The sequence below is a fragment of the Anomaloglossus baeobatrachus genome, chromosome 3 (assembly GCF_048569485.1).
Source record: "Anomaloglossus baeobatrachus isolate aAnoBae1 chromosome 3, aAnoBae1.hap1, whole genome shotgun sequence".
NCBI classification, from domain to species: domain Eukaryota; kingdom Metazoa; phylum Chordata; class Amphibia; order Anura; family Aromobatidae; genus Anomaloglossus; species Anomaloglossus baeobatrachus.
This window is the reverse complement of record NC_134355.1, coordinates 179,453,518-179,479,309: the sequence shown is the minus strand read 5'-3', so window position 1 is coordinate 179,479,309 and position 25,792 is coordinate 179,453,518. Positions and strand designations below refer to the sequence as shown.

Below are 25,792 nucleotides of genomic sequence, written 5' to 3'. Positions count from 1 at the left end.
GTTCTGTGCCAGATGCAAAAGATTGACTACAGAAACGCTGACACTCGGTCAGACTTGATCCGGAAATTAGTCTGTTGGGATGCCCAGAATGATGCAGAGGGCGATGAGGATCTCGCCGATATTGACCCAGAGGATTTAAACTATGTGCCACATCATGGATCTAGTGACAATCGGGAATCAACTTGGTCCCAAGTAGCCCGAGCCACAGAGTTGTTGGCTGCATTGGGGCCTAAATCCTAAAGAGAAGAGAGGGCTTGTGTTCTGGAATTTGTTTATGGGGTTCCAGCTGCTGTACTGCTAACACCAGCTGCTCGAGAAGGATGGTCCCACTACCCAGCAGAAGCTGCACCAAAAAAAAGGTCTACAAACAGGGCCTGTGACTTGCCCATCCTACAGCGCTGTTATACATGTAGGCGCCTTGGATATATGGATAAAGATTGTCTCCAAAACCGAGGCCCCATGCTTGGAGCCCATCTGCCAGCTCAGCCGGACAAGGTCTGTGACATACAGAGCCAGGGACTACGAGACACTGGTTCCTCCATTACCCTGGTAAGCCCAGTTATTGTTTCCCCAGAAGACCATTTACCAGATTCCCAATTATCCATCTCCTTGGCTGAGGGCCAGCGCTCGGACATCCCTCTGGCATGTGTGCAGTTGGACCCAAGGACCGACCAGGGAGAGGTCGAGGTGGAGCTTATGGACAGCGTCCCCACACCAGTAAATTTGGGGTCTGACCAGGAAGAGGTCCATATGAAGCTTATGAACAGCCTCCCCACACCTGTTATTTCGGGGACTAACCAGGAGGAAATTGAAGTGGGGTTCATGGATGGCCTCACCAAGCCTGTTGTTTCGGATACCACCCAGAGGGAAGTGGGGGCTTGTGGATTACCTGCTCACACCAGTTATATTGGAGTATGACCTAGAACAAGGACTATCCAGCCAGTTTGTAGCAGCAAAAACCCACTTCCAAGCCAAGCAGGACCCCGATGTGGATCTTTCTAACATATTTTCAAAGGATAATTCACATTCCCAGTCTCCATCATCCACTTCTGAGCTAACAACCATGAGTAAGCCTAACCAGACTGTGCCTATTGACTGGGGGAAGATTGATCGTAAGAAATTTATGCAAGCCCAACTCATGGACCCCACCTTAGTGCTTGTCCGCAATATGGCTTCTCAACCTGGAGGAGGTAATCAGGGGGAGGTGTATAGATGCGAGCCTCTGTTGCTGACCTCACCATTAAAAAGGACAATTCCGTCAAGAGGAGAAGGGTGATCAGAGGCCTACCACATCTGGCCGTCCCATCAACAATAAACCTGATCAAGATTCAGCCATTTTCCCATCTGGCTAATTAAGAAGGGGGAGGAATGTGACGACACACACTTTTTCAATGTGTGTCGTGGGTTAAATTTCTTACATTAGCCAGACGTATTGTTCTTCTGTGTGTTAACTCATGCTTGCTAAACTATTGTTTCTACCAGGCCCCTTTGAGCGTCCATTGTAATGAAGTTGTGTATTGCTAATCTAATGTAAATTACCTCAGTGGCCATTGTCTGGGTTTGTGGACTGCAGACTACATGTAAATATCCTCAGTCTTTCTGTCCACATCATTTAAATGAACATTATCCCTGCAGCTTGAAATTCATCCAATAAGAGAAGCAACCTTGTACAACCAATCCGATAAGGGCACAGTATATCCTAAGGGAAGGCTCTGGCTATAAAAAGGGACTTCTTGGAGTCACCAGTTGTTGATGTAGGGACTCCGATTCCGATTGGAGACCATAACCACAGTCTAGGGATTTCGACTCCGGCTGCCAGGATTATATCATATCATCATACCAGAGACTACTTAAGGAAGAAACCCAGGTTGGGTCAATTTGGTCACCTGGCTACAGACTTTGCAGACCTCAGCCAACTTCCTAAATGTGGTGTTATTCCAGTCTCGGTGGGTGCCTGCCGAAAGCAGGGTGCTGCTGGAGTGGAGTAAGTAGCCCTGGAAGCTCTGAGGCACGGACATTCTAAATCCCTGGTGAGCCAGCGGAAGGGTGAGAAACTGTTGCCTGTTACATTTGTGTGTTTTGCTGGTTATGTGTCATATGCCGTTAATTGTTTGGGGATCCAATAAAGTCTTACTATTGTGATTCCCTCATCCTGTGTTGTCTGAGTAGTGTTCCTCCCACGGTTAAGGAGGTCGGCCGTTCAGTTGGGATGAGCCCTGGGCCATGCTGTCTTTCTAAAGGTACGAAATAACGTTTGGAACTCCATTCTATGTCTGAACTGGGTGCAAAAACCTAAAAAAACATCACTATGGGGAGATAAGGTATGCACACCAGTGACTATGTAAGGGGAATACATGGAATAGCAGAAACTGCTGTGTGAATACTGACATGAAAAATTCAATAGCTATATGTAAGAATGAAATGTGAAAAAATGGAATCTGCATTACTGCCATGAATATATGAATAAAGAGAAATTTAGCTACTGAATTGATCAATGCAATAGAGCCCCAACACTACGCCAAAGTATTTCTCTACGTTGGGGTCCCTAGCTTGTGTGTGTCCTCTCATGCAGTTAAAAAACTTACCGTGTATGGGAAGCTGAGACCCAGGCTATATAAACGATGTGGATTGGCAATAGGTGTGTATGGGGAGGGTTCACAAACGAAAAACTACTAACAAATACGAAATAACGTTTGGAACTCCATTCTATGTCGGAACTGGGTGCAAAAACCTAAAAAAACATCACTATGGGGAGATAAGGTATGCACACCAGTGACTATGTAAGGGGAATACATGGAATAGCAGAAACTGCTGTGTGAATACTGACATGAAAAATTCAATAGCTATATGTAAGAATGAAATGTGAAAAATGGAATCTGCATTACTGCCATGAATATATGAATAAAGAGAAATTTAGCTACTGAATTGATCAATGCAAGCTAGGGACCCCAACGTAGAGAAATACTTTGGCGTAGTGTTGGGGCTCTATTGCATTGATCTATTCAGTAGCTAAATTTCTCTTTATTCATATATTCATGGCAGTAATGCAGATTCCATTTTTCACATTTCATTCTTACATATAGCTATTGAATTTTTCATGTCAGTATTCACACAGCAGTTTCTGCTATTCCATGTATTCCCCTTACATAGTCACTGGTGTGCATACCTTATCTCCCCATAGTGATGTTTTTTTAGGTTTTTGCACCCAGTTTAGACATAGAATGGAGTTCCAAACGTTATTTCGTATTTGTTAGTAGTTTTTCGTTTATGAACCCTCCCCATACACACCTATTGCCAATCCACATCGTATATATAGCCTGGGTCTCAGCTTCCCATACACGGTAAGTTTTTTAACTGCATGAGAGGACACACACAAGCTAGGGACCCCAACGTAGAGAAATACTTTGGCGTAGTGTTGGGGCTCTATTGCATTGATCAATTCAGTAGCTAAATTTCTCTTTATTCATATATTCATGGCAGTAATGCAGATTCCATTTTTCACATTTCATTCTTACATATAGCTATTGAATTTTTCATGTCAGTATTCACACAGCAGTTTCTGCTATTCCATGTATTCCCCTTACATAGTCACTGGTGTGCATACCTTATCTCCCCATAGTCTTTCTAAAGGTGGCTGGGCCAGCTGACGAGAGCACCCACTGATCCCCGTGTCTCCGCAACATCAACACCCGATATAAGGTGTGCTTTGTTACGAGGGAACTGGCAGATTAGGACCAGGGGGTATATATCCCAATCGCCAGTCAGGGCCCACCGTTCTTCAGATGGTAATGAAGCTGCTGGCACCCTGTCGGTTAGGTGGAGACTATAGAGCTGGATGGCTCTGAGATAACCCAGGGAACCGGTCACGTGTGTAGTGACATGCCAGACCGGACGACAACCCAGTTAGCGTGTCGGTGGAATTGGCGCAACCCCGACCACGTGTGCAGGGAACACGTCAGACCGGATGACCAGGTAGCGTTGACCGAGAAGACCGCTGCAACAGCGCCCTGTTGGTCACGTGTGTCAGACACGACAGGCCGAGCGGTCCTTCGATTAGCATTTCTGGTCACTACTCGAATGGCCATGTGTGTAAAGGACACGTCAGGCCAAGGGATCACACCAGTAGCGTAGACTGGGAAGCCAAGGAGGATAATAGGGTTCACACACCCAATCCTGGAACACCCTGTTAGCTCCACAGGGGTCCTGGGGTATGCTGTCCGTGTGCGTAGGAGGCACAACCGGACAGTTGGCGTAACAGGTGCATTGTCCGTGTGCGTAGAGGGCACTCACGGACAGGTGACGCAGCAAGTATGCTGTCCGTTTGCGTAGGAGGCACAACTGGACAGGTGATGCAGCAGCTGCAGCCCAGTTAACGCCACTGGACTGCTATAGCACAACAGGAACGGTAGCAAGGAAGAACGGCGCCTGACCCTCATGTGCTGAGCCACGAATCTTGGCGTGACAGGCACCGTTCGCCTAGCCCTACATACCGCTTCCAACAAAGCTTATGCCTCTATGAATTCTAAGTGAATATGAGTGAAGACTGCGCATCTCCATGTTGTCTCCAGCCCCTTTTATAACCTAGATCCGCCCCAAACCCAGGGTAGAACCACCAAGGTCCAATAGCAGAGTGCCATATCATCAGCGGCGTCACCAGCGGCCTTTCCGGACCCGCCACGTCAATGATGACCTCATGGCAGCCACGCCCCAAACACTTCACCAGTCATTGTCTGACGACCAATGGTGAGGTGCCAGATCATAGGGGTGGGCCTCTGCGAGCCAGTCCGGAGTGGCCACGTCATCAGGATACCTGACACCCTCTGCTCTATCAGGGCCTGCCATCTCACGGACATGCTCAGTGAGGTCCTTACTGGACCTAGCCTCTGATGCACTAAGTGCCTGAGCATGCTCAGTAGCCTGAACAACAGACTCAGAAATCAGACTATCTGCCTGAGCATGCTCAGTAGGCACATTCCAGAACTTAGACACAGCACGAGGTCCAAGTACCTGTGCAAAGAGGCTGTCAGGAATAATTGTGGGAGAATGCTCCGTAGCATGAACTGAGGACTAAAGCGGGCTTTACACACTGCGATATCGCCGGAATTTTGTCGTTGGGGTCACGGTTTTGGTGACGCACTTCCGCAATCGTTAGCGATATAGCTTTGTGTAACAGCGTTCAGCGATGTAAAATCGTCGCAAAAGCGTGATTTATCGCTAATCGGCTACACGGGTCCTAATTCCCAAAAATCGTTGTAATTTCTTTGTAACTATCGTTGCTCGTTCCTTTCAACATACTTAACGTTACGTGTGACACTACTAAAGCGACTTTAAAAATTGTTGCCTCTTGCGTCATCATCGATACGGGCGTGTATGGTGGTTTAAATGTTCAATACGCCTACTTGTTTCCTATTTGCTAACGCATCTGCTCCATGATTGGACCATAATATATGTAATACGCTAACATCCTTTTAGCGTTTATCCATTTGGTGGGTTCATTTCCTAGGTTCATTTCGTCGGTTTTGGACGTGTCCTGCTGCCTCCGTGTCCGGCGTTTAGTTAGGCGTCATTCGTCTGTGAGATAAACTTCGCATGTGAGTTTTTTTTTTTTAAATTATATTTTTTTTTTTCTTACTATAATTGTTGTATATTTGGCCTTTTTTATAGGATTTATGTCTTCCTTTGTATTATAACATTTAAATATTGTTGTAGAATTAAATGGGGTTTATCTTAATTTATTAACTAGCCAATATCATGACTGTATTTGTGTTTCTTTAATACATTACAGTTAGATATATTATATTATCCATAATTGTATGTTAATCAAGATTGCTGGCATCCAAAGTGTAACGGTTAAAAGACGTCAAACATTACTGTGACCAATAAGAATAATAATCATATTTGTTAAGGGGTTTTATTGTGCGATCCAAATAAAATTTTGCTATTATTATCCCAAAAAGTTTTTATTAGAAAATACCACAACAAATACTATATTATTCTCTGTTATACAGGCTAAATATGCGTAGTGAGCCGGAAAATGCCGTAATAGCTGCCATGCTTGTAGCCGGAGGAGCCCTTGCACTTGCCGAGGATCATGACATGCGATGCCGAACAAGAAAAAGAAGAATTTGGGCACGCAAATGGCTACTAGAGAGACAACGCTATACTCACATGCACCTTGTAAGAGACCTACAAGAGCATAACCCACATGACTTTCGAAACTACTTACGCATGTCGGAAAGCTTGTTCTCATACCTTTTAGAGAAAGTCCGCCCTTATATCCAGCGCAATAATACAGTAATGCGTCAGGCAGTACCTGTAGACGAGCGTTTGGGGGTGACTCTTCGATTCTTGGCTACAGGACGCAGTTTGACTGACCTTCAGTATTCATCAGCAGTGTCCCGCTCTCTACTTAGCTCATTAATTCCAGAGACATGTTTGGCAATAGCACATGCTTTACATGACTACATGCATTTGCCAAATAGTCCTACTGATTGGGACAAAATTGCTAATACATTCAACCTATTATGGCAATTCCCTAATTGTGGTGGCGCTATTGACGGCAAACACATAAGGATAATGCAGCCACATAATTCTGGCTCATATTATTACAACTACAAGGGCTACCACAGCATTATCCTTATGGCTGTTGTCAACGCAACTTATGATTTTCTGTACATTGATATCGGCATGAATGGCCGAGTTTCTGATGGTGGGGTATTTGAACATACGGAGTTTGCATTACGGCTCAAACAAAATCAACTCCAATTACCCACAAACCAAAATACCATTGGAAATTTAAATTTTGTTTTTTTGGCGGACGAGGCCTTTCCATTACTACGTAATTTGTTACGGCCATATCCACTTACAGGCTTGAATGTTGAAAGACGCATTTTTAATTATCGTCTATGCAGAGCTAGAAGAGTTGTCGAGAATGCTTTTGGCATATTAAGCAGTAGATTTCGTATCTTTTCCATGCCAATCAACTTAAAACTTGAATCCATTGACAATGTTGTGCTTGCATGCTGTTATTTGCATAATTTTCTCAGAAAAAGAGATGGTCTTGAATATGTTCCACCTGGCTTTGTTGATGTAGAAAATCCAAGTAATGGTGTTGTTGAGCTGGGGGCATGGCGTCAGCAAGGTAACCCACTGGATAATCTTTTGCCACAGCCACCCCTGTCACGTAGTATGATGGATGCAATGGAAAACAGAGCTAATTATTGTAATTTTTTTAATGGCCCAGGGGCTGTGTCATGGCAGCATGTTTATAATTAATTCATGAGTTTAGGTGCTCTTTAAACATGAGATTGCATGGTTGTGTTTAAATAATGTAAGTCATAATTTTTTTTTGGTTTTTTTTTTTTTTTTTAACTAAAATTGCCTTAAGTGTGGAAAGATTCTGATTTTGAGTTGAAAAATGTTTATTGTGTTATTAAAGTAAATTGTTTGATGTAACTTAATACAACATTGTGAATATAGTTTTTTGAAGTTTATTGTGATAACATGTTTAATCATTACAAAATAATGTATGATTGTAAACAAAATATTTATTTGGGCAAAATTTTTCTTTTACAAATTATCAAAAAAAGATAACTAAACAATTAAGCAGTACAAGCATTCTGTCAATCATTTTTCTCGATTGATTATTTAAATTTACTAATATGTATGTTTTAAACATGACATAAAACATTATGATTTTAAAAAAAAACGGCACTTTTCCATAACTAAAATATAATTCAAAGATAATTCTTTAATAAACACAAAAAACAAAGTGATAAAAACAAAAAAAACCATTTGCGCATAAAAAAATGAGCACATAAGTATTACTAATGTACATTACGGCGACATACAATGTTCAGTTTGTTCACATATAAATAAAGAAACGTCATGACGTACAAACGTCTAAATGACCATGTGACACGCCACACTGTGTACCTGCTGATCTAAAGCGAAACTGAAAGGGAAAATGGCAACCAACAAACGTTCAAAGGTCTAGGGCCAAGGGGAGGTCCAATACTTGGTGAAAAGGATGGATGCACTGGACTATATATGTGCAAAGACATATCCACGTCCTATGGGACATAAAAGGAGTGTTGTGAAAAAAATATGCAGGGGCCTGTTCCGTAAATTTCATATCAGACGCACATCAACGCAGGTACTGAAGAAATGGGCTGATTTAAAGTACAGAGATAAGGAGAGAATCGAAGAAATTCGAAGTAGCCTGGTATTGATAGCTGGTAAGATAATTTTTTCATACATACATTATCTATATTTTTGATTAATAATATAAAAACATAACAGTTTTTAAAATCATTAACGGTCTGCAGTGATTTGTTAGATCAAAAAATCACATTATATGTTGTTGTTTGGGTTTAATGAAAAGTGTTTTTATTTAATGTTAACAGATGTAAACTCATTGAATAATGAGTCAAGGCAGCCCACCAACAATACTGATGAAAATGTAGTCCAGCAGCTGTCTGCAAGCATGGATTCCAACCCTGAAAATAGCCTACCCATTTTAAATGAGGAAGCAGACAGCCTTGATTATGATGTTCTGTCACCATCATCAGGACATGGTGATGCTGATGTAACGTCTGAAGAGAATATGGAGGACAATGGTACTGATGTGGTTTTCCAAAGTTAGTACAGTGGAAAATCTTTAGCTACATGGCTAATACTCTAACAAAATTACCTTATGTTTCAATTAGGTGGTAGAGGATCAGGTTGGGACATGAGCGCATCATCAGGAGATGAACGTGAAAAACAAGTTGTCAGTAATGGTAAGTTTCATGAGTGTACAACATAATGGTAAATGTTTCAATTTTTCATTGTTTAATTTAATTTTTATAACCAAACGCTAAAATATATAACAATAACTGTTTTTTTTGTTGTTTTTTTTACAGAAATAGTCACACTATATGATGTTTATGTGTCTGCGAACCGACTCAAAGAAGCCTCTGCGGCGCATGATGCCCTAATCCTTAAATATATTAATCAACGTAATAAATAAATGATGTTTGTTTTGTAGATTTCTATGTTAACCATGTATGTCTAATTGTTTGTAAACTAAGATTTTACCAGAAAAATATTTTTTTAAATTGCAAAAAAAATTAGACAAGTTAATAAATAAATCTAAATTAAAATAAAAGTTTTAAACCATTTTCACAAAAATTGTGCCTAATTGAATCGAAAAACACATTATTTCATATGGCAGGTTTATTATCTGTGGAATGGTTACACATTTGTTATTTTCACAAATATGCACGAAATATCAGGCAACAGAAGGAATACAATATTCACCAAAAACATACGAAAATAATATAAAAAAACAATACAACTACTTCTTTTTGCGTTTGTTTACCAAACTCATGCGTGACCTACGGCCACGCACACCACCCTTTCGAAGTGCTTGTCTTGATGGCTCTGCTGCAGCTTGAGGAATTTCAGGGGCATCAACAGGAGCAACAGGATCAACAGGTTCAACAGGGTCAACAGGTTCAACAGGTTCAACAGGTTCAACAGGTTCAACAGGTTCAACAGGATGAGAAACCTTGCCAATGGCAACATAGGATGAGTCTGTTAGTTTTTTTGCTCTTGCCAAACGTAAGACATCCTGGATTAAACATTGGGCTATGTATTTTTGATCTGGGGTCAGTTCACGCATTTCATCATCCACAAACATAGCAATACCAGAAAGGGGTGGTCTGTTGTGCTGGTCTAGGATGTTTTGTGCCACTCCCATCAGTTTTGTTACAGCTGTAGTAGTGTTTGGAGGGATGGTTTTTTTTCTCCTTTGCCAACTTTGTGTGTAGGACACATTGGATGGGCCTGCCTCAACCAAATCAACATTGGTTAATTGGCTAGCAGGAGTTTCCATTAGTTGTTCAGATGTTGATTGCTGACTTGTTGTTGGCTCCTGCAATACAAAATTAACATGAATAAATAAAATTGTCATTCAAATCTATTTTTCTAAACAAAATTTGTACACTTTTACATATATATTGGAAAGTAGACAAATATTCATTTCATCATCAATAAAAAATACCAAAAACAATTTTTAAAACCAATTAGGACAATTTTAAAAATTATACCTCAGATATAGTCACTTCATTGTTCGCATCAGGGGGAATATCACCACCAATATTGAGGCTACTGGTTGATGGCCTGTGAAGCTCCTGGTCCCTTGTGAAATTTAATAAATCAAAATACCACAGCGTTGGGACGTAGACATCACCAGTGCCAGCACCAGAACGCTTGGATTCCTCTATTTTGTTCAGTTCTTTCTTATAAACTGTGCGTATTGCCTGTATTTTTCTTTTAACCAGATCCTCGGTACCTTTTTGATTAGGATGGTATTTGTCATATATTGCAATCATTTTAAGGTACGCATCCTTTTTAAGTTGCCTATTGCTGTACTCGGGGGATTTAATTTTCCATAAGGGTGTTTGCGTCTGGTACACCTCAATGAATTCACGTAGGAATTCCTCCTTATTAGTACACATCTGTAAAACAGTAAATTGGAGATACATCAGTACAAGCACTGATTTAAATAAGAATAAAAAAAAATTTAAAAAAAAAAAAAAAAAAAAAAATTGCACATACACGTCAGGCAAACATTAAATTGGAGCAAATTCAGTACAAACTATGATTTTGACCAAATTAAACAAAGAAAAAAACTAAAAAATTATATACAGCAAATACTATAGCACATACACGTCTGGCTAACATTAAATTGGAGCAAAATCAGTACAAACAATGATTTTGACCAAATTAAACAAAGAAAAAAACTAAAAAATTATATACAGCAAATACTATAGCACATACACGTCTGGCTAACATTAAATTGGAGCAAAATCAGTACAAACAATGAGTTTAAAAAATACATTAAAAAAATAATTAAAAAAAAACCGATAACACATACCTTGAAGCAAAGAAAAGCAAGTCCAGATGACAGTTGCGTCCAGATGACAGTTGTTTTCCAAAATAAGTTGTGCGAGGACAAACGCAAATGGGTAGACAACAGCTGCAAGAATGAACACGCATCTGCGCACATTTATACTACCAACAACCAATGAAAATCTATAGCGCTGATTAAACAAATGAGTCGAGGCAAGCAGGGGTGTAGCGAGTTTACAATTCTACTACATCAAGATGCACTTTGTGTGGGGAACCAACGCCCATATCGCCATGACACTTGGAAATCCATGCGGTGAGACAGCTACACAACGATAATATTGTTCCTCATTACATCGGGACACGAGATAGCTTGAAAGGTGACTATAACAGAGATTGTGACATGTGACCGTAAGCACACGACAAAAACATGGACACACAGCGATGAACACACATCGCGCTAACGAACAGGGCGTGCCGCACATACGGCGACATCGCGCCCGATATCGCAGTGTGTAAAGTAGCCTTTAGTCTCAGAAATGACACAATCAGGCTGAGCATGCTCAGTAGGCAAAACACCGGGCTTAGACTCTGGCTGGGGTAAATCGGCGCGCGCATGCGCACTAGCCGCCTCTCCACACTTAGACATGGTGGAAGAAGCAGCCAACTGGACGACCCGAGTCACGGCCAAGAATGGTAGCCGGCACCTTGGTGCAACAGGAACCGCAGCAGGAAGTTCCTTTCCTTTGGCAAAATGGGTCAGAAGAGAGATTTGACGGGCTCTGAAAAGTCCAAAATTGTGAGATGTCTTGCAGAGGGATGCAGCAGTCTTGAAATTGCCAAACGTTTGAAGCGTGATCACCAAACAATCAAGCGTTTCATGGCAAATAGCCAACAGGGTCGCAAAAAGCATGTTGGGCAAAAAAAAAAATAAATCGCAAAATAACTGCCCATGAATTGAGGAAAATCAAGCGTGAAGCTACCAAGATGCCATTTGCCACCAGTTTGGCCATATTTCAGAGCTGCAACGTTACTGGAGTATCAAAAAGCACAAGGTGTGCCATACTCAGGGACATGGCCAAGGTAAGGAAGGCTGAAAAACGACCACCTTTGAACAAGAAACATAAGATAAAACATCAAGACTGGGCCAAGAAATATCTTAAGACTGATTTTTCAAAGGTTTTATGGCCTGATGAAATGAGAATGACTCTTGATGGGCCAGATGGATTTGCCAGAGGCTGGATCCGTCAAGGACAGAGAGCTCCACTCCGACTCAGACGCCAGCAAGGTGAAGGTGTGGTACTGGTATGGGCTGGTATCATCAAAGATGAACTTGTGGGACCTTTTTGGGTTGAGGAAGGAGTGAAGCTCAACTTCCAGACCTCCTACCAGTTTTTGGAAGATAACTTCTTCAAGCAGTGGTACAGGAAGAAGTCGGTATCGTTCAAGAAAAACATTATTTTCATGCAGGACAATGCTCCATCACATGCATCCAACTACTCCACAGCGTGGCTGGCCAGTAAAGGTCTAAAAGATTCAAAAATAATGACATGGCTCCCTTGTTCACATAATCTGAACTCCATAGAGAACCTGTGGTCCTTCATAATATGTAATATCTACAGGGAGGGAAAACAGTACACCTCTCGGACCAGTGTCTGGGAGGCTGTGGTGGCTGTTGCACGCAATATTGATCGTAAACAGATCAAGCAACTGACAGAATCTTTGGATGGTAGGCTGTTGAGTGTCATCATAAAGAAAGGTGGCTATATTGGTCACTATTTTTGGGGGGTTTTGTTTTTGCATGTCAGAAATGTTTATTTATAAATTTTGTGCAGTTATATTGGTTTACCTGGTCCTGGTGAAAATAACCAAGTGAGATGGGAATATATTTGGTTTTTATTAAGTTGCCTAATAATTCTGCACAGTAATAGTTACCTGCATAAACAGATATTTATGAGTCTTTTGGGTTGATTGAGAACATACTTGTTGATCAATAATAAAAAAAATCCTCTAAAATACAGCTTGTCTAATAATTCTGCACACAGTGTAGTCATTAACTAAGCAGGACCTTGTCACATAGAGAACGAGGACTACTTAGGTACTGAAACTTAGCAGTCAGACATTGGACACACTGCCTTTTGCCAAGTACTCGACAGAACATCCAGAACATTGGAAGAAGAAAAAGGTAGATGTACCGTATAGAATGAGTCAGGCACACTAAGTAATAATTATGGTAATATAGTTTAGTAGAAGAATCAATGTAAATATTTTTGACAGAAAAATCTCCATTGAAAACATTTGAAAGTGCATAACAGCACAAACTAGACACAAGACCCAGAAAAAAACCCATAAGTGTCAAGGTCTAAAATACCCTTTATCTCATCATATAAGGTGGTAAGCCCCATGTCATAGAAAATACAGCATAATACATACCATATGGAATGCCAAAGTGCAAAAAAACTCTGAGCAATGCATGATGGTCCAAGAGAATAAAAATTAACCAAAGTACACCAACAAATATAACAACAATAGATGAATAGATATGTATTAATATGAATATTACAGACGTAAATATTACATAAAAAAGTAAATAAATAAACTAGAAGTGTTGGCAAAGGGAAATAATGGAGCATGTAGTAGTAACAACATGTTATTTGAGCGTATTGTCACAAATGTGACTTCCTTGGGAGACCGAAGTTCTGACAGGGAATTGCAGGGAATAAAATGGCTGTGGTAAAATCAGACCACACCACATACTGGCTGAGGTCTCCTTCACACGTCCGTGCAAAACACGAACGTTTTGCATGGTCCGTGGTGTAGGTGTGCATGTGTGTGTGTGTTCTACGTCTTCTGTCCCTGTGCTATCCTTGTAACATCCAGATAGCACACAGACAGCATGAGCTGGTATACTTACAGTGAATATTCATGAGCATAATGAGTGTGCCCGGAAGTAAAAGCAAAGGCAGAGACAGCAGCGACGGAGACAGGTAAGTATAAAAATTCTTTATTTTTAGGTGACCTGTGTTTTATCTGGTACATGTCACACTGATGTCACATGGATCACATCAGTGTGCAGTCCGTGTGAAATCAGTGTTGCAGGCAGAAAACAGTCATGTCGCTGCGTGGAGCACATGGACACATGGTCAATGTCAAAACACGGACGTGTGCACAAACCCAGTAATTTTAATGGGTCTTTGTGTGTCCGTGTCTCCGGTACGTGTGAAAACGGACATCATACGTACCGGAGACATGGATGTTTGAAGGAGGCCTAAGGCGGGCTTTGCACGCTGCGACATCGCAGGCCGATGCTGCGATGCCGAGCGCGATTGTCCCCGCACCCGTCGCAGCTGCGATATCCTTGTGATAACTACCGTAGCGAACATTATTGCTACGGCAGCTTCACATGGACTCACCTGTCCTGCGACCGTCGCTCTGGCCGGCAACCCGCCTCCTTATTAAAGGGGCGGGTCGTATGGCTTCACTGCGACGTCACACGGCAGGCGGCCAATAGGAGCGGAGGGGCGGAGATGTGCGGGATGTAAACATCCCGCCCACCTCCTTCCTTCCGCATATCCTACGGAAGCCGCAGTGACGCCGGTAGTAGATGTTCCTCGCTCCTGGGGCTTCACACACAGCGATGTGTGCTGCCGCAGGAACGAGGAACAACATCAGACCGTCGCGTCAGCGTAATCATGGATTACGCCGACGCTGCACCGATGATACGATTACGACGCTTTTGCGCTCGTTAATCGTATCATCGAGCCTTTACACACTACGATGTCGCATGCGATGCCGGAAGTACGTCATTTTCAATTTGACCCCACCGACATCGCACCTGCGATGTCATAGTGTGCAAAGCCCGCCTAAGAGCTAGAGCCTTGATTAGGGAACTCCCTTTTTTTAACACAGACTCTTTGAAGGTAATAGTAAAATGTGCTTATATATGTATATTATAAGGGTTGATTATAAGGGTCTGGGGGTCTGGGCTATGTATATTATAAGGGGCTGGGGGTCTTTATATTATCAGCACATATTATAAGGGGCCGCAGACTCCTTTCCAACGTTGACAATGTCTTCATTTTTTTTTTATAACATCTGAGATATAATTGATATATAATAATATTGGAGCGCTATACACTTCACATTGAAGATGGTTGTTTAGTACTTACCAAGCTTGGAATGACCAAAGCAGAAAACACATCCATCTGCTCCATTCACAACAGACTGTATAACTTCTGCAACCGTTCCAGCGCACACCTCGGCCTATATGGAAAAGATTGAAAAGTCATCTCATTGTCATTCATACATATAATGACTTTCAACTTTACTCCAATGCTTTCCTCCATATTTAATGGTAATATTCACATGGACATAACACTTCAAATTATCCACCCAACGTTCTCTCTCCTAATCATGTAAAAATCTGGAGTGCTGACACTGCTGCTCATTATTTTCCATCCGCGCAGCATTGCTTTGAGACATTCACACATAATTCCTCTAGTCTGACACAAAAACCTAATAAAGAAATCTTTACATCAGAGAAGTTTAAGATATTCCATAGGATATAGTAGATTTTCGGGAACTTCTGTGGTACAGATCTGAATTTCCAAATACATAGCACAATGACCCTTGACTTCATTAGTAGAAACGCCATAAAGATTTATGCAGACACATCACCTACATGGAGAGTTAGCAGGTAATTTCCTTCACAATTCATATTCATACATAAATCTACATACAGAGATGCATTCAATTATTTCACTTGAAGATAAGTATGGCTACTGAAGCATCTTGGGGGGTCATAGAAAGTCTACTTTTTGGAGATAATACTTTCCCATGACAATAATCTTAGCTGAAAATTTCTAGACATGTGAAAGTGATATTACCCTATGTTCACACGCAGCGTTTTTAATGCATTTAAAAAACTACTGATATTTAGTTTGTTTTCTAAATATGAGCTACAAATCTATACAGACATAGTAAAAAAAAATCTGCTTGCAGCCGCCACTAGGGAGCACTGGCTGTATACAGATTTATTATTGAGCTCGGTGGGAGTTCAGTGTACAGGTAGCTCTTAACTTCTGCCTAATGGTGTCTGCATTCAGCCAGAATGCTTTAGTTGGTTTTTTTTACCCACTTTTACAGATGACTTTATATCTAATTGATATCTGCAAACTGATTTTGAGTTTTCTGTTGCATTATATTTTATGTACTGTACATAGCCAGTTCTCAGATGTTATCGGGAACCTGCCAGCAACTTTAGCCCTCTCCAAGTTATTTAAATTACTGTGTAGCCCTTTGAAAGATGAGGCAGGCAAACCCTTTTAGAGCTTTTGGACGTATAATGCACTTCTAGCTCCTTAGCCTTAGGCCATGTGCACACTAGAAAGTAAATTTTTCTCAAGGAAAATCTGGACCCTCTTAAAGAATCCCGCACATGCGGTAAAATAAACGCACCAAAACCGCAACGAAATCTGCATGCGGTTTTGCGGCGGTTTGGTGTGGATTTGCTACGGATTTGCCACAGTTTTTTTGCAGGTTGATCCCTGCAGATTTTTACCATTATCTATGGCAAAAACCACAGGTACCTGCGGAAAAGAAGTGACAGTCTCATTAATGCCGCAGCGAAAAATCTGAGGGTAAATCTGCAGGTATATAAAAACGCAGTAAGCGCACAGCATTTTTTATATCCATAGGTTTTGCTGGGGATTGACTGCAGAAATGTTAGACACATTTTCTGCGGCAAATCCGCTGTAAAATCCGCGGAAAATCTGCAGCGTGCGCACATAGCCTCACACTGTATTTCTTACCTTGTAGCAACCTTCCCTGGCAGAGTAAAGGGGGCTTTACACGCTGCGACATCGCTAATGCGGAGTCGTTGGGGTCACGGAATTTGTGACGCACATCCGGCCGCATTAGCGATGTTGCTGCATGTGACACCGATGAGCGATTTTGCATCGTTGAAAAAACGTGCAAAATCGCTCATCGGTGACACGGGGGTCCATTCTTGATTATCGTTACTGCAGCAGTAATGATGTAGTTCGTCGCTCCTGCGGCAGCACACATCGCTATGTGTGACGCCGCAGGAACAAGGAACCTCTCCTTACCTGCCTCCTGGCCGCTATGCGGAAGGAAGGAGGTGGGCGGGATGTTACGTCCCGCTCAGCTCCGCCCCTCCGCTGCTATTGGGCAGCCGCTCAGTGACGTCGCTGTGACGCCACACGGACCGCCCCCTTAGAAAGGAGGCGGTTCGCCGGTCACAGCGACGTCGCAGGTCAGGTAAGTATGTGTGACGGGTCTGGGCGATGTTGTGCGGCACGGGCAGCGATTTGCTCGTGTCGCGCAACAGATGGGGGCGGGTACCCACGCTAGCGATATCGGGACCGATATCGCAGCGTGTAAAGTAGCCTTTACAGAGAAAATGACCTGTTCATCTGCCAGGGAATGTTCTTACAAGGTAGGAAATACAGTGTAATGCTAAGAAGCTAGAATCTAAGAAGCTAGAAGTGCATTATCTCATCCCATTGCACTTCCAGACATAACTTCAAACCACTTGAGAAGTTCTTTGGGGGCATTAAGGGATTGACTGGCTTATCTTTTAAAGGGCTGCACAATCATATTAATGGTCTGGATAGAAAAAAGTTTCTTCAAGTTCCCTTTAAGAAGGCCTTCTGAAAATGTGTAGGTAATGTTATGAAACAAACAAATAAGAATCTCCCACTATTCTAAAGTGACTGCAGCAATCAAGGGAATGATGTATAAGGGGACATTGATGCTGAAGGGCCAGTAGAGAACACCAGATCGACAACACTTGACAGTTGAATGACTGAACCGCTAAGTAACGCTTACTACTTCATTTCTTTATTTTACAATGTTTCATGGTTTTTAAAGGTTGAAGGTAGAGATAACTTCATCAAGTCCATCCTATACCCTAACATGTTGATTCAGAGGAAGGCAAATACCTCATGAGGCAAATGCATATTTCCCATATTAGGGGAAAAAAATTATTCTCGACTTCAGAATGTTTTCTGTTTTCACAATTTTTCTTTTTTTTTTTAATCATTGAACATTTTTGTTTGGGTTTCTGATGTGTAAAGTTGTCATAGCCCCCAGAGTCCACACATTAGCTGATGATATAAGTATTGCATTATTCATATTACATGCATGGTTCACTTATGAAACATCATGTGCTCCTCAGAGCCCAGAAAGTGAGGATGCATCTGATGTCACATCTCCAATTAGATTAGTCTTGCCAGCTGTTTTAAGATGGAAGCAGCAGGTGTACAATGTAGAGGAACATTGAGATGTGAGTCCTTAATAAGGCCGTAGTGTCTCTGTATGATCTAAACATCTGGGTGCTTTTAAGCTAACACTTGTCGCATGTGTAATTTTTTTTTCTGGTTATGATGACATGGTTCTCCTGAATCTATTGTTTTTCTTTTGTTTCTCCTCCTCTAGGCTCCTGAGATACGACCCCCATTTTAATCTATGTAAATCTTAGGCTACTTTCACACTTGCATTGAACGGCATCCATTGCATTGCGTTGTGTGACGGATGCAACGGATGCGTTGCATTTAGTGGCTAGAGATGAGCCACCCCCTAGCGTTCGAGTTCAGTTCGTCGAACGGAGCCTACGTTCGACGAACGTTCGACGAACCGTTCGACGAACCCATCCAACCCCATTGAAAACAATGACAGGCAAACACAAACACATAAAAACACATAGAAAACACCTTCAAAGGTGTCCAAAAGGTGACAAACAACTCCCAAGACATCACCAACACATGGGAAAGTGACAAGGACATATACTCAAGCGAAAACAAAAGAGCTGGATGACTAAAAAGAGGAGACACAGATATAGGCATGTCATGCTCTTCTAAAATTATGTAAAACACAGCAAAGGGACTCCAAGCAGAGTTTCCCTTTATTCCAAAAGTTGGGCCACACACACCACTTTAGTGGCATCACTTGTGCCCCAGTTGCAAACTGGACATGTTGATTTGTATCAAGCACATTAAAAAATACGCCAGCCTTAACTGTCCCCAGGATGACACCGGGGTAGGTAGCAAAGTCCTTGCTGAACCACGACTTGTTCATCTTGGATCATTTTTAAAAACACAGCAAAGGGACTCCAAGCAGAGTCTCCCTTTTTTCCAAAAATTGGGCCACACACACCACTTCAGTGGCATCACTTGTGCCCCAGTTGCAAACTGGACATGTTAATTTGCATCAATCACATTCAAAAATATGCCAACCTTAACTGTCCCCAGGATGACACAGGGGTAGTAAAGTCCTTGCGTATTCATGACTTGCTCATCTTGATGAACGTTAGTCTGTCCACATTGTCACTGGACAGACGCATGCACTTATCTGTCAGCACACACCCAGCAGCACTGAAGACACGTTCAGAGACAACGCTGGCTGCGGGACACGACAAGATCTCCAAGGTGTAAGTGGCGAGCTCAGGCCATTTTTCAAGATTTGAAGCCCAAAATGGGCAAGGCTCTAGTTGCAAAGTCATGGCATCGATGTTCATTTGGAGATACTCATGTATCATCCTCTCCAGCCGTTGACTATGTATCAGACTTCTTGTCTCTTGTGGCCTTGCATTGGATGGTCTAAAAAAATTATGAAACGATTCCATAAAATTGCTGTTACCAGCACCAGATAAAGTGTTGCTGGTACAGTTTGACTGATGATGATGAGAAAGTACCATGCTTGGCAAGTTACAACTGGGAGATTCACTCCGTGCACCACTGGTGTTTGGTGGAAAAGCTGAGCTAAGATTGAGTAACAGCTTCTGCTGATACTCCTGCATACGTGCGTCCCTTTCTATGGCTGGAATTATTTCGCCAAATTTGGACTTGTACCAGGGATCTAATAGTGTGGCAACCCAGTAGTCATCATTACTTCTAATTCGGACAATCCGAGGGTCATGTTGTAGGTAGTGCAGAAAAAAGGCGCTCATGTGTCTTGCGCATCCATGCGGACCAAGTCCTTGCTGTGTTTGTGGAGGCGAGGTGATAACCGTGCTTCCTTCCTCTGACATCTCCCCCCAACCTCGTTCAACCGAAATTTGACCAAGGCCTCCCTCATCTGCTGAGTCTTCCATGCCCATCGACAGTTTGTCCTCCATTTCTTCCTGGTCTCCTGCACCTTCCTCAACAGTTTGGCTGCTACCATGCACCCTTGTTAATCCCTCTCCCCCATCGTCTCATGCCTGCCGCCTTGGTGATGCTGAACGTCTGGAACTTGTAGATGTTGGTATATCTTGCGCAGATGAATCCTCCTGTACTTCCTCCCCTTCCTCTTGTCCCACCCCCCTGACTCCGATAGTGTTTAGAGTGTGCTCCAGCATGTAAATGACTGGAATTGTCATGCTGATAGTGGCATTGTCAGCGCTAAACATATTCGTCGCCATGTCGAAACTGTGCAGAAGGGTGAATAGGTCCTTGATCTGAGACCACTCCAGCAGCGTGATCTGCCCCACCTCTGCACCTCGTTGGCAAAGGCTATACGTCATAACGTATTGCACCAGGGCTCGGCAGTGCTGCCACAGTCGCTGTAACATGTGGAGAGTCGAATTCCAGCGTGTTGGCACATCGCATTTCAGGCGATGAACCGGCAGGCCGAAAGACTTCTGGAGCGATGCAAGTCGGTCAGCTGCGCCGGTTGAACGGCGGAAGTGAGCAGAGAGTGACCGTGCCATGTGCAGAAGACCATCTAGGCCAGGATAATGGATTAAAAATTGCTGGACAACAAGGTTCAATACGTGAGCCATAAAAGGCACGTGTGTCACCTTGCCCCGGCGAAGGGCCGCACCCAGGTTTGCAGCATTGTCGCACACGGCCTTCCCTGGCTGCAGGTTGAGTGGAGACAACCATTTACTAAACTCGCTCTCCAGAGCTGACCACAACTCCTCAGCTGTGTGACTCTTATTTCCCATACATTTCAATGTAAAGACCGCCTGATGCCGTTGAGCTCTGCTGCCAGCATAGTAAGGAGGTGTGCGGGATTCCTTGTCCGCAGTTACAATGCGGGTGGCCTGACCAGGCAGGCTTGGGGTGGAGGTGGAGGACCCAGACGAGGTAGAGGAGGCAGAAGCAGTGGAGGAACTTCCACATACAGAGGATTGACGCACAAGTCGTGGGGATGGCAAGACTGGTACTGCAGACCCTTCTCCATCTCGCACCATAGTTACCCAGTGCCCAGTCAGCGACATGTAACACCCCTGTCCATGCTTATTGATCCAAGTATCGGTGGTGAAATGCAACCTGTCACACACAGAGTTTCTGAAGAAAGCGGTGATGTTGTGTGCGACATGCTGGTGTAGCGCAGGCACACCTTTCTTGGAGAAGTAGTGACGACTGGGCATCTGGTACTGGGGCACTGCGACGGACATAAGGTCTCAAAAATCCTCTGTGTCCACCAGGCGGAAAGGCAGCATTTCTGTAGCCAACAGCTTGCAGAGGGTGAAAGTCAACCTCTTAGAATTGTCATGGCTCGGAGGAAATGGCCTTTTAATTGTCCATGTCCACATCTGAGGGACCGAGATCTGGCTGCTGTGCGGAGACGGTGTGGAGTAGGGTGTCCCTGGAAAACTTCTGGTCTGTGAGGAAAGTGCAGGCGGAGACATGATATTGCCTTCATCCAAAGTTGGTGCTCTCGATGTCTGAGAGACCTCTACAACCGCACCTGTTTCCCCTCCCAAAACAACTGATGATGACCTGCCAAGCAAACTGCCTGTTGCGGTTAAAGAGGTGGAAGGTCTGCGTAGAAAAACATGTGTGACAGCTGTCCCCACAGTCATAGAGGATGAAGAGCGCACGGATGCAGTTGAAGGGGCAGACGGTGGTTGGCTCGCTCCGCTAGGCCGCACTGCAGCACAGTGAGCTTCCCACTGGGACTTATGCTTGTTATTCATGTGACGGTTTATGGATGAAGTGGTCAAACTAGTGAGTTTTTGGCCTCTACCTACAGATTGGCGTCAAAGCCTACAGATCACATAAGTTGGGTTATCACTTGCGATGTCAAAAAATGACCAGGCAATGCAACTATTAGAGCCCATGCGACCTGCAGAGCCACCCTGACTTGTGCTCAGAGGCAGAGATGTGGCTGAGGATGCAGTTGTTGACGTGCTTCCAGTACTCCATCTTTGTCCAGGAAGGCGCAAGCTAACCTCGTCGTCAGTCTCATCCTCCTCCACCGCCTCTGCTGACCTCCTCGAGTGCCTGACTGTGGGTTGATAGTAAGTGGGATCTAGAACTTCATCAACCGTTGTGTTTGCACTCCCCTTGCGCTCAGACCTAACCTCTTCCTGCCCTGACTGAATAGTTAAGTTGTCATTCCAATCAGGTATCTGAGTCTCATCGTCATCAGTATGTTCCTCATTGTCTCCATCAAGAGGTGTTACAGTTTGTGAATGAGGGTCTACATTATGCTCAGAAACTTGGTCATCAGGGCCTGAATCAGACTCACAAAGCTTCTGGGCATCACTGCAGACCATCTTCTGGTCTGTACTCACTGTAGCTTGGGAGCAGACCTCTGATTCCCAGCCTATAGTGTGACTGAACAGCTCTGCAGACTCACCCATCTCTGTTACACCATACTCTGCAGGGCGGGTGGAGACTTGAGAGCTGGGAGAAAGCAAGTGCGATTGGGGTGACAACTCAGAGGACTGTTGTTTTTTGGATGTTGAAGTTGAGTTGGAGGAGAGGCCACTTGTTGGAGCACTTGAAATCCATTCAAGCATGTTCTTTTTTGTGCATCATCTACCTTTGTTACAGTAGTTCGGTTCCGTAAAAAAGGGAGCACATCAGATTGTCCACGGAAAGTAGTAGACATCTTACTTTTGCTTGAAGATGGCCTTTCTTCAGCAGATGTTACTGTGGCTTTACCACCTCCCCCACGGACACAAACTTTTTTTTCCCTTTCCACCAGCATCTGTCCTTTTGCCACTCATTTGTTTGTGACCAGATTGAACACTTAAAATGTCGTAGCAAAAATGGAGAAGGTGGTGTACAATGCAGAGGTGGTCTAGCTTTATGGACAGCTGAAGAAGCAACACTGACTATCCCTGACAATGCAACTATGGCCCTAAAACTGTCAGCATTGTTTACTATAAAAATTGCGTAGCAAAAATGGGCAGGTGTGTACAATGCAGAGGTGGTGTACCTTGCTTGGCACCAGAGGAACACAAAGTTAGTATCCCAGACACTTTTAGTATGCCACTAAGTGTCAGCACTGTTTGCTATAAATATTGCGTAGCAAAAATGGGCAGGTGTGTAGAATGCAGAGGTGGTGTACCTTGCTTGACACCAGAGGAACACTAAGGCGGGCTTTACACGTTGCGACATCGCTGCCGATATATCGTCGGGGTCACGTCGTTAGTGACGCACATTCGGCGCCGGTAGTGACATCGCAACATGTAAATCCTACCTGCGACGATGAACGAGCGCAAAAGTGACCAAAATCGCTGATCTGTGTCACGTCGTTCATTTCCATAATGTCGCTCCTGCTGCTGATACGATGTTGTTTGTCATTACTGCAGCACCACACATCGCTGTGTGTGAAGCCTCAGGAAAGACAAACATCTCCTTACCTGCGTCCAGCGGCAATGCGGAAGGATGGAGGTGGGCGGATGTTATGTCCCGCTCATCTCTGCCCCTCCGCTTCTATTGGCCAGCCGCTTAGTGACATTGCGGTGACGTCGCAGTGATGCTGAACGCACCTCCCCCTTGAAGGAGGGATTGTTCGGCGGTCACAGAGACATCGCCGACCAGGTGTGTGTGTGTGAAGCTGTCGTAGCGATAATGTTCGCTACGGCAGCAAGCACCAGATATCACATGTACGACGGGGGCGGTTGCTATTGCGCTCGACATCGCTAGTAATCGCTACATGCAGCGTTCCATCCGCCAGGTGGGTGCAACGCAGCGTCAGCTGATGGATGCAACGCAAGGCCATCCGTTGCTATCCATAGCTAATAGAAGACTATGAGGAAGAAAACAGTTTCCTGCAACGGTTACCGTAATTCCTCAAGGCGGCGGATAGCAACCGATGCCGTTCAACGCAAGTGTGAAAGCAGCCTGAGACTTTTTATCCAAGTGGACATGGTCCTGAGCTCTTTTCTCTTCTTGAGAATAACACTCAGTTGTTTTAAAAGATACATACAAGAAAGTTGGGGCCATACCTCAGATTTTAAGTTTAGCTGTCAGGGAAAAGAACTATACGCAGTCAGATGGTCATATAACATGGACGACGATCGCATGCTCGCACTGGCCGGTGACTCTCCTGACCTGAGTGAGACAGCATGTATTCTTATGCAGCTGTAATGCTCAGATCAGGAGAGCCGACAGCCAGTCCAAGCATTGCGATGCGATCGTCATCCATGTTATACAGCTGTCTGACTAGCGCTCTAAGGGGCACTTTGCACACTGCGACATCGCAGGTGCGATGTCGGTGGGGTCAAATTGAAAGTGACGCACATCCGGCATCAGAAGCGACATCGCAGTGTGTAAAGCCTGGATGATACGATTAACGAGCGCAAAAGCGTCGTAATCGTATCATCGGTACAGCGTCGGCGTAATCCATAATTACGCTGACGCGACGGTCCGATGTTGTTCCTCGTTCCTGCGGCAGCACACATCGCTGTGTGTGAAGCCGCAGGAGCGAGGAACATCTCCTACCGGCGTCACTGCGGCTTCCGTAGGATATGCGGAAGGAAGGAGGTGGGCGGGATGTTTACATCCTGCTCATCTCCGCCCCTACGCTCCGATTGGCCGCCTGCCGTGTGACGTCGCAGTGACGCCGCACGACCCGCCCCCTTAACAAGGAGGCGGGTCGCCGGCCACAGGGACGTCGCACGGCAGGTGAGTGTGTGTGTGAAGCTGGCGTAGCGATAACTTTCGCTACGCCAGCTATCACCACATATCACTGCTACGACGGGGGCGGGGACTATCGCACTCGGCATCGCAGCATCGGCCTGCGATGTCGTAGTGTGCAAAGCCCGCCTTAGACTGGTAAATAAAAATCCCACACATTTCATTGCATTTTTAAAGGTGAGTGTTGGCAATATTTGACCCAGAACGCTGAGGCTGGATGTTACATTGATGTCTAAAGTGAAATGAGTATGCTGTTTTACCAACAGACTTGAAAAAAAATACGAAAAATTAAAAATGTTTACAAAAAATGACACCAAATATAAAATGTCAATAAAAATGCACGCTAATACACCAGAAAAGCACCTTTTTGTCACATATCTTTCTAATGGAGCTTTAAACACAAGAAGAAAACCCTGTGTGAAGGAGGCCGAAGGGGGTTGGCAGCACTGCACAGGGCATCCACATACTTTTGAGCTTATATGGCCCAATTTATGAAGGTGTTTTTGCTGGCATTCTAGCATAAACCACATTCACATTCAAACGTTGTTAAAATTTTATTTTTTATATATATTTAATCAGTTAATTTTATCAGTTTTGAACAGCTTCACCAAAGTTTAGCTGGATGGGACTTGGCAAAGCCAACCCAATAAATTCATCAAACATTGAGGTGTATTTTAAGTAAAAAATGTTACTCCAGTCCCTCATTGGAGAAACATTTTTGGTAGAGGCGCGCACCAGTTATGAGCTGTGATAAATTATTAGGTGGGGTGTGTCTCTTATAGGGGATTTCCAGTATAATGATGAAATGGGCCTCCAGCACATATTTCAAATAGTAGCCCGCCCTACTGGATGGGCTGCAGTCTGAAGAAACACAGTTACCGAACCTTGTGTCTCAACTGACTGAGGAACAGTATTGTAAACACACAGCGCTGAACTACTGAAAAAGGGCTGGGACAAGAGAATAAATAAATCTTCTCCTTGACTAACTGAGCACAAAGGATTTTTTTCTACAGCCACAG

The 25,792-nt window shown here is 43.7% G+C and overlaps 2 protein-coding genes across 2 annotated transcripts in view; both read right to left on the bottom strand.

Annotated features, from left to right (window-relative positions):
• KIF26B (kinesin family member 26B) overlaps positions 1-25,792 on the bottom strand; it is a 585,415-nt gene that overhangs the window by 81,514 nt on the left and 478,109 nt on the right. Inside the window, exon 7 of the mRNA XM_075339602.1 lies at positions 15,063-15,156. Within this exon, the coding sequence (XP_075195717.1) occupies positions 15,063-15,156 (94 nt within the window). The remainder of the gene's footprint in view (positions 1-15,062; positions 15,157-25,792) is intronic.
• Positions 7,737-10,529, bottom strand: LOC142295811 (uncharacterized). Its single transcript, XM_075338904.1, has 3 exons — positions 10,092-10,529; positions 9,362-9,916; positions 7,737-7,748 (listed from the first exon to the last, which is right to left on the bottom strand). Exons 1-3 carry the CDS (start codon positions 10,527-10,529, stop codon positions 7,737-7,739), a joined length of 1,005 nt encoding a protein of 334 aa, XP_075195019.1.